Source organism: Galeopterus variegatus, unplaced genomic scaffold (assembly GCF_000696425.1).
Source record: "Galeopterus variegatus unplaced genomic scaffold, G_variegatus-3.0.2 Scaffold2459, whole genome shotgun sequence".
Lineage (NCBI taxonomy): Eukaryota > Metazoa > Chordata > Mammalia > Dermoptera > Cynocephalidae > Galeopterus > Galeopterus variegatus.
Window position 1 is genome coordinate 159,160 of NW_007728570.1, and position 10,282 is coordinate 169,441.

The 10,282-nt window shown below is 35.9% G+C and overlaps 1 protein-coding gene across 1 annotated transcript in view; it reads left to right on the forward strand.

The window, feature by feature from the left end:
- Positions 1-10,282, forward strand: part of PDS5B (PDS5, regulator of cohesion maintenance, homolog B (S. cerevisiae)) — a 130,205-nt gene that overhangs the window by 84,214 nt on the left and 35,709 nt on the right. The window contains exons 21-22 of the mRNA XM_008581785.1: positions 8,034-8,102; positions 9,586-9,722. Of these exons, the coding sequence (XP_008580007.1) occupies positions 8,034-8,102; positions 9,586-9,722 (206 nt within the window). The remainder of the gene's footprint in view (positions 1-8,033; positions 8,103-9,585; positions 9,723-10,282) is intronic.

Consider the following 10,282-nt stretch of genomic DNA (forward strand, 5'->3'; position numbering starts at 1 on the left):
ACTGGATGGCCACCCTCACTGTTGCCCCCGTACCAGACCAGGGACCGGCAACGGGATCGCAACCCTCGGTGTTGCTCCCGCGCCTCGCTCAGCCAGTGAGCGGGAACCGGTCTGTATGTGGGATCCGAACCCTCGGGCGGGAGCGCCGCCACACTTCCCAGGCGGCGCACTATCCAGTGCGCCACCGGGCCGGCCCGAGGTTTTATTGTTTTAACTTTCACATTTAGCTCTACCATCTACTTGGAATTGATTTTTGTATATGATAAAAGATAGATGTCAAATTTATTTTTATGTCCATCTGACTTAACACCATTTATTGAAAAGACTGTCTTCCCTACTGCTTTTTTCTTTTAAAAAAATGAGGTAAAATTTACTTAACATAAAATTAACCATTTTAAAGTATACAATTCAGTGGCATTTAGTACATTCACAGTGTTGTACTACCATTACCTCTATGTAGTTCCAAAATATATTCTTTAAGCAATCACTTTTCATTCTTCCCTCTCTCTGCCCAAGCCCCTTCTTGTTTCAATGGATTTGTACTTATTCTGAATGTTTCCTATAAGTGGTATCATACAATATGTGACCCTTTATGTCTGGTTTCTGTCACTTAGCATAATGTATTTGAGGTTCATCCATATTGTAACATTTATCAGTACTTTATTCCATTTATATGGCTGAATAATATTCCATTGTGTGTACATATTACATGATGTGTGTATCCTTTTATTTGTTTTTGGACATTTGTGCTATTTCCACCTTTTGGATATTATGAGTAGTGTGAATATTTGTGTATGGGTATTTGTTTGTGTACCTGTTTTCAATTCTTTTGGGGTACATGCCTAGGAATGGATTTGCTTGATCATATGGTTATTCTGTGATTAATATTTTGAGGAACTGCAAAACTGTTTTCCACAGCAACTGTACCTTTTTATTCTCATCAGCAATGGAGAGGAATTCCAGTTTCTCCACTCTTTGCCAACTTATTATTTTTTCCTAAAAAAAAAATTTTTTTTTTATTATGGCCATCCTAATGAGTGTGAAACAGTATGTCACTGTGGTTTTCATTTGTGTTTCCCTAATGACTCATGTTGTTGAACATCTTTTCATGTGTTTATTAGCCATTTGCATATTTTCTTTGGAGTAATGACTAAGTTGTTTGTGGGGCCCCCCCACACCTTTTTAAGGGTTGTCTTTTTGTTGTTGAGTTGTAAGAGTTCATTATATATTTTGTATACTAGATGTTTATCAGATATATGATTTGCACATATTTTCTCCCATTCTGTAGGTTGTCTTTTCACTTTCTTGATAGTGTTTTTGATGCACAAAAGCTTTTAATTTTGGTGAAGGTCACTTTATATTTTGTCTTTTGTTGCTTGTGTGGCTTTTGATTTCACATCTGAGAATCCATTGCCAAATCCAAGGTCGTGAAGATTTCCCACTGCTTTTTACTGCTGCTTTTGTTCTGAATCATATGTCTGTATTCTAATGTTATGTTTTATATTTTAATTACTGTAACAAGTTTTGATATCTAACAGTATAAGTCCTGCAAATGTCATTGACAATGACTTCTTCCTCTTCTTCATTATCATCATCATCTTCAGGATTGTTTTGGCTATTCTTAGCCCTTTGCATTTCTATCAAAATTTTAGAATTAGCTTGTCAGTTCTTTCTATACCACTCCACCCCAACTTCTTCATTATCATCATCATCTTCAGGATTGTTTTGGCTATTCTTAGCCCTTTGCATTTCTGTCAAAATTTTAGAATTAGCTTGTCAGTTCTTTCTATACCACTCCACCCCACCACACACATACACACACCTGGCTGGAATTTTGATACGGATTGCATTGAATCATAAATTTGGAGATAATTTTCTTTTCTTTTTTTTCTTTTTGTATGTGAATGTTTATAGTAGCTTTACTCATAATAGCTAAGAATTGGAAACAACCCAGAAGTCCTTCTGCAGGTGAATGGTTAAACAAACTGGGCTACATCCATACCACGTTATACTTATCCATCAGTAAAAAGAGACAACTGTTGATACACACAACAACTGTAGTCTCCAGGTTATTATGCTGAGTGGAAAAAATTGGGAGATAATTTTCACCATTATAGAATTACCATTGGGTTTCTCCTTTCACAATCATGTCATTTATTCATTATGGTAGCTTTTTCTCTTCTACTCTTAAGGCTCTTTTTTTCCCCCCTGTGCACTGATGAGGACCTCCAAAACAATAGAAATGCTGAGAGCAGACATTTTTATCTCGTTCCCAATCTCAAGAGGGAAAGATAGACTAATAGCAACTAATAGAGCACTTGAAAATGTCACCTAAATGGCATATACAAAATACTGCACTGAACCCAGTTCTGGCACACATTCTGTTAACTCTGTCTTTTAATTAGATCAGTCTGTTCACATGTAGTGTAAATAGTGATATTTGGGTTAATCTGCCATCTAACTTTTATTTTCAGCTTGTTCTATCAGCTCTGTGTTCATTTTTCTTTTTTCATGCCTTGTTTTCTTTTTCTTTTTCCTTTTTGTCTTTCTTTGTGACCAGTAACGGGATCGCAACCCTTGGTGTCGCGCCCGCACTGCGACCGGCAACGGGATTGCAACCCTCGGTGTCGCGCCTGCACCGTGCTCAATCTCTATATGGGATCCGAACCCTCGGCGGGAGCGCCTCCACGCTCCCAAGCGCCGCACTCTACCAAGTGCGCCACCGGGCCGGCCCTTGTTTTTGATTAAATATTTTTATTCCATCTTTCCCCTTGCTGTCCTGTTAATTTTATATTTTGCTGTTCTTTTAGTAGTTGCCCTAGAAATTACAGCATGCACTTTTGACTGGTTAAAGGCCAATATCAGTCTGTTTTGAACTTTCAGTGCAGCACAAGTAACCTTAGAATACTTTATTTACTGATGCTTTTTTGTGCTATTATTCACAGGACCATTATTGCTGTTATTTTACACAGTATTTGTTTAGATTTGCCAACATATGCAGATACTTCAAAAAGTTCATGGAAAGATTAATTTTATCTTTCAATCCTGTTTTTCCATGAACTTTTTGAAGTACCCTTGTATTTTCCCCTTTCTTTTCTTTTTCATTCTTTTCCATATGATGATTTTCTTTCTGCCCAAAGAAGTACTTAAGTATATTTTAGTGTGGATTGCTGCTAATGAGTTCTTTCAGTTTTTGTTTGTCTAAATGTATCCTTATTTTGCCTTTATTTTTCTAAGGATATTTTTTCTGGGTTTAGAATTCTAGACTGGTATGTTTTCTCTCATCAATGATTTGAATATATTATTCCATTATCTTCCATTTTCTTATTGTTTCTTTTGAAGTCTGTGAGCAGTCTTGTTCCTCTTAAGGTTTTCTGTCTTTTTGCTATGGATGCTTTTAATCTTTTCTATTTTGTATTGGCTTCTAGATAATTTGAGGCTCTGTGTGAGTTTATATTCTTCCAGAGAGGATTTTTGCTTCTGCCAGGCAGTTAAGCTATTGTCAGATCATGTCCATCCAAGTGAGAACTGGCTTCAGTTTTTGACAGCCTGGTTATTTTTCGGGTTACTTTATGTCTAGGGTGTATTTGTTTGGGATCCTCCCAGAAGTCTAGGGTGCTAAACAAGGCCTCTACTCCTTAATGGGCCCAGAATTCCAAATCTTGCCTTTCTGGCTCTGTGACAGTGATACAAGCTTTGCTTAGTTTTTTATCCTCTTTCACGTTCATAGTCAGCAACCATCTGTGTGAGAAAACTTACCTCAGTGCCAGACTCAAATCTCTTGACTTCCCTTTTTTTTTTGAAACTTAACCCTGCAAATTCTCACTGATTTGTAGCTCTCTATTCTCTTCAAACTGAGTTTTGAAAAATATTTTGTCCAGCCTTTCCATTTGTTCTCTTGGGAAGATTGATTCAAAACAATCTTGTGAGGAACAGAACAGAACTCCTCACCACTTTCAGCCCATTAATTTGTCTTGTTTTATGTTATATTTTATATATACAAAGGAATATATGTAACATTTGTATGAGTTTTATTTTATAATACAGTGGACACTCATGAAGTTTTAGTTCCTAGTTTTATTAATCTCCAGTCCTTTCTGTTTATTCCTGACTCTGGTCTCCCTTTTCTTAAACTTTGAATTTGTTAATTCCTTAATAAAAAAAATTTTATATTTACCACATATATGTCTCTAAATAACATACTTACTCTCGGTCAGAGCCCCCCTTCCCCCCATCAGCTAGCCCAGCAGTGACCACCAAGCTGCTGCAGGGAGTGCCCCAGGTTCTCCTGAGCTGAGGTGGTGGGGAGGCCTCAGGCCTTGGCCACGCCCCACGACACATGCAGCCAGCCCAGCAAGGACCACCAGGTCTCAGCATGAGGGGCCCCAGGTTCCTGAGCTGGAGTAGTGGGGGGCGAGGGCTTTTGCCACACCCTCCTGACATCTGCACCCAGCCTAGCAATGAGCAAGCCCCCGCTGGAAGGTGCCCCCCCCATGGGAATGAGGGGGGTGCCACAGGTCTCAGTCCCACCTCTCCTCCTTCCTCCCTCTTCCATCACATTTCCTTCCCCTCTCCCCCTCCCTCCCAATTGCGCAACTGCTCCACAACAACATCCTAGAACGTAAAAAAAAAAAAATTAGTAAAACCACATTTTCCTTTAAAAAAAAACAACACACTTGTTAAGTTTTGCTTGTCCTTGTGGTTTATAAAGATTATATCATACCATATATAGTCTTGGGTGACTTGCTTTTATCACTCCATATTTGTTGCTAAGAATAATTCTTGTTATTAAATCTGGCTGTGGTTCATTCATTCATTACTCTGTATTTTTCCATTTCATTTCTCTTTTGAACAATGCTGCGATAAATGTTCTTAATAGAGGTCTCCTGATGTATATGAGCAAATATTTCTCTAGGTCATATTCCTGTGAGTGAAATTGATGAATCTCAGTGTATTTATATGTATAACTTTTCACTTTATTGCCAAACTATTTTTCAAAATGGTTGTTAAAACTTATTTTCCTACCAGCAGTGTATCACTCATTATTGTCATATTCCTTAAGTTTTGCTCATCTAATAGTTATAAAATAGTGTCTCATTATAACCAGTACCCAGGGAAATGCAAATTGTTCATATGTCTAGTTATCACTCATGTTGCCTCCTTTCTGAAAATACTTTTGAGTGTCTTTTGCCTTTCCCCCCCCTGGTTTGTCTTTTTCCTGTACATACATGTTCATAAAATGCATAAAACCCCACTTAGGGTATGTCTTTTCATTCCCTCTATGGTGCCCTTTGAACAAAAGTTATAATTTTAGTGTAGCTATATGTATTATTACTTTTTTTTTTTTTCCTTTTTGTCTTTTTTCGTGTCTGGCAACGGATCGCAACCCTCAGTGTCGCGCCCGTACCGGACTGGAACTGGCAACGGGATCGCAACCCCCGGTGTTGCACCCGCACCGCGCTCAGCCAGTGAGTGGGAACCGGTCTCCACATGGGATCCGAACCCTCGGCGGGAGTGCCGCCGCGCTCCCAAGCGGCGCACTCTCCAGTGCGCCACCGGGCTGGCCCAAGAGCTGGTCATTTTATAAAGCATTGTAACAAGTTCAGTTCTCTGAAGTCTGTACCTACAGCAGACAGTGTAGCAGTGCACCACCGGGCCGGCCCATATTATTACTTTTTTTATGATTAATACTTTTTACATCTTTTCTAAGAAGTCCTTCCCCACTCCTTGTTGTAAAAATAGTCTTCCATATGTTCTTCTAAAAGTTTTAAGGTTTTTTTCACACACAAAATTTAAGTCATTTGAAATTGATTTATATTTTATTCTGTATGCTCTAATGTAAGGATTCCATTTCTTTTTACTCCCCAGTAAGATTACCAAATTTCCCTGCACAATTTACTGAAAAATTTTACCTTCTTTGCAGTGCTACCACTCATGTAATATCATCTATAGCCTTTGTTCTTTCCCACTGCTTTGTTTGCCCATCCACAAAGTGTCTTTCTTTAACGTTTTATGGTTTTCTCTATAAAGAAAATTTTTAAATTTCCTTGCACAGCTTAAGTACTAAATAGTTCTTAAAAGTACGTTTTATGTTTGTGGTTGATTTGGGAATCATTTTGTAGTTATCTTATATCCATCTTTCTTGATAAACTCTTTATTTTTAATCATATCATTTATGAAGTGTGCCAGTTTTGATTATTTTCTAATCATTGCATATTTTATTTTTACATATTTCCTTATATTTCTATACATCTTTCAGATATTTACTCTTTTTCATCTCAGCTTCATGTATCAGTTTTTGAAAGAGGTGTAGTCATGTCTTGTTCTATGAGGAAGTTTTCTGTCTTTCCTCTTTTTAAAATCATCTTTGTTTTGGTTTATTTTGATATTATTCTGCTAGTTGTACAAATGTTCATGAATTTTATATCTTATTGGTGGTGTAAGATTTAAAAAAGTACATCAGTATCCTGTTCACATCAGTATTCCATTTAGATCCATATCCTGTTTAATGCTTTTTATCTTCACTAATATATTTTTCCATCCCATAATTTTTAGATATTCTGTGTCATTAGTTTTTGTTGTATCTGTTATGGTTTTATTATTTTTAAACCCATCTGCTAGTCTCTGTTGGTCTTACTTGTGAAAAGTATTTTTTTTCCAATTTTCAATAATTTATGCTGACTGAAGTTTTTGTAAATTGTATTTTTTAGTGTAGGGTATCTTTGAGTAAATCTTTCAAAATGGATTGTAGTTTACAAACTTTGCGCCTCAAATTCTAGTATTCATTTTTTGTGTGGGCAGGGGGTGCCAGTGGCTGGTATGGGGAACTGAACCTTTGACCTTGGTGTTATAAGGCTGCCTGCGCTGTAACCAATTGAGCTAATGGGCCAGCCCGTTAGTATTCGTTCTCGAATACTAGGATTCTGTGTTTCAAGTCACTTTGCTGCAGAAAATTTAGAACACTGTTTTTTGGCACTTAATTTTGCAGTTGAGAAATCTGAAGTTAATCTAATTCTTGCTTCTTTTTGATAGAAAAGCTTCTTGACATCCTTAGTGCACAAATGTCATCAGGATGTACATAATATGATTCATTTTTCATTATATCCACGTCATACTTTGAAGGCACTTCTCAGCTGAAAAATTGAGTCTTATGCTGTATGTGAATATTCAGCTCTTTGTGTTTGGGGACTTTGCATTTCTGGATGTTGGGGCTACCTGTCATGTTGACAGAGGGTTACCTGAGATGATACTAGATTCCTTTTTCCTGCTCTGGAGTAAAAAAGGGATCTTAACTGTTCAAATTGGTTCAGCTCTTTTGCTACTTTACTTTAATTTCCTGGCTGCCGCTGTGAATTCACATCTCCTAGTACCTGCAGCTTATCATCTCAGGATTATTTTGTGATTGTGCTGGGGAAAAAAAGCAAAAACAAAAAACTATTGTTTTTGGAGTTAACTTCTGTGCCTTTATGGAGATGTAAGCTCTCCGAATTTTTTTGCTGTATATTTTGTTTTTTTCAAAATTTCCCCATGATTCTGGCCTTCTTTTGACTCCTGGTGGGTGTGTGTGTGTTGCCATTTAGGTAAGAAGATGATAATACACGTTTTCTGTTACCTGTCTTGAACTTGAAACTTTTCTAATTTTTCCCCTGCTCAACATTTTTTTTAATACTTTCCTCTTGTTTAAGAACTATACTTCTTGGCTCCATTAATTTGTATCCTAGTCCTTGTTAGTTATCTTAAGTAATTGCATCATTCTCCTAAAAAGAGACTAAGTATGGGAGCATATCCAAGATTTTAAAGTAGTCCTACCACACACCTAGAAAGAACCAAGTAGTAATGGATCTCTAAGTGCTGTACCTGAGTGCTGGTGAAGATATGCCTTTCAACCTTTTTTAGTAAATAGTGTTAGGTGAGGTATTTTATTCATATGTAATGACTGTCATTGCAAAAGATAAACATTTTATTCATTCACTAAGTATTAATTGAACATGAGATTTTGTATTCATGTTTTAAAGTCCTTAATTTTTGTATAGCTTCCAGGGAAAAAAACAACTAAACTTTGGGTTCCAGATGAAGAGGTTTCTCCTGAGACAATGGTCAAGGTGAGTAATATGCATAGATCTATTTATTTTTGTACACTTAATATGTTATACTATTATTAAAGGCGTTAAAATTTCAATTTCCATCACAAGAAATATGACTATTAAAATTGCTCAGGTATTTATTGTATGGCATTATCTCATGTGCTGTGAGAGTGTAGGGTAGTAATGAGAAATCTGGGGCCTTGTGGGCAGTGTCAAATTATCTAACTTGATGAAAAAAAGGTTTGAAAGTCGCTTTCATGTTTCTGCTTCTCAAATACTAACCTTTTAACAGTAAAAGGCAATGCTGGTTTCTATGGACATTCTCCTGTTCAGTAAAGATGGTAATCCAGATTTTAAGCTTGTTCTTCTTTTCTATGAGATTTAATAAAGCTATTTTTAATTTAATTTTAAAAAATTCAGTCTGTAATTCCTTGAATTAAGAGTTATACATAAAAGATCATTCATCACTGGTATAGAGAGTATTGATTTATTAAAACCATTTATGGTCTTTAGTGTAGACCTTATCTCTATCCACTGCCAAGCTACTGTGAAGGCCAGGAACAAGTATATTAAATATTGTTATTTTTCTATTTATAATTTCTTACAAACCCTTTTAGACTCTGTGTGTGTCTGATTTTGTTTATATTTCTTACTATGAACTATTTTTCACATTATTCCACCTTCAAATTCTGATACCATATTTGCAGACCTGTACAGTAGCCCTACCTCTAGCATCATTGAATGATGCTTGATGCTCTTGAGTCTCAGTTGCTCTGAGGTAACCCTGTTTTCTCAGTATTGGTCTCAAGCAGCAGTTTTGTGTAGTTGAGAGCAGCACTACCTAGAAGGCAGGCTACCTGTGCTTAAGTTCATCCTTAACAAATGCCCAGGAAAGGGATCTTCAGTGTGTCTGCCATGTGTCAGATGCTGTTCAAGACCCAGTTGATTCTGGAGCCTTACCTCTGTAAAAAGCTGAGAGAATATATGAAAAAGAGATAATATGTACATCATTTTTAAAAGAGATAACTTACCCCTTCAAAAAGGGTTGTGGTGATAAATAGTAAAGAAAGTAACGGATGTAAAAAGTGCTGAAGTACTTAATTGTAAAATTTACAAATGTGAGGTGGTATAGTCTCTTGGGTAGAAAAGATTCAATATAGTTTGCAGTTGGGAACTTAACTTTTCTGATTAAGGAAGTCAGCGTGATTTTATTCTAGGTTCTAAAGGGTGGAATGCATATTGGGGAAACATTTTTAAAAACATCAGCAAAAGAACCAACCAGTCTTTAGTTAAAATATTCATTTGCCACTGTGGTGGGTGGGGGTGTGAAACATATTTAATTTAAAACATTCAAAATTATCTTCATATATCTAGGAGAGGATAATTCTCTTTTCCTAAAAAGCATCCTTTGAAAACATTTCTTGATTGTTTTTAAAGTTTCATGTGGAAATTCTTTTAAAATATAGCAATGTTTTTATTTGTCAACTTGTCTTTTAAATAGATTCAGGCTATTAAAATGATGGTTCGATGGCTACTTGGAATGAAAAATAATCACAGTAAATCAGGAACATCTACCTTAAGATTGCTAACAACAATATTGCATAGTGATGGAGATTTGACAGAACAGGGGAAAATTAGGTATGTAATTACTATTTCAAAGTTCTTTGGATTGTATGATATTTCAACTCCTGGTGTACTGTTGAATGATACCATTTCTTTTTTAAACAGTAATTAGTATTGCTTTGTAGGTAAGCATGTATTTTTACTGTTATATGCTTTTGTACAATGGTTATTTCGCAATAGTCACATGTCTGGTGCATGGTACTGCTATATATCACAAATATTTTAAATAGTAGATGTTTACTTTTTGGAATATCTAATATGAGTATGTTGGTGTACTAATCAATATCTGATTTTTTATATTCTTGTAATGTCTAAAGGGAAAAGAACAGACTGTGTGAAAGGCAATAATAAATCTGCACATTTAAAAAATGTACTAGTTTTTGGAATATCTAATATGAGTATGTTGGTGTACTAATCAATATCTGATTTTTTATATTCTTTTAATGTCTAAAGGGAAAAGAACAGACTGTATGAAAGGCAATAATAAATCTGCACATTTAAAAAATGTACTAGATGGGGATTATTTAAAATGAACACACTATTTTTGGTTTTATTTTTATTTTGTTTTGTTTGAA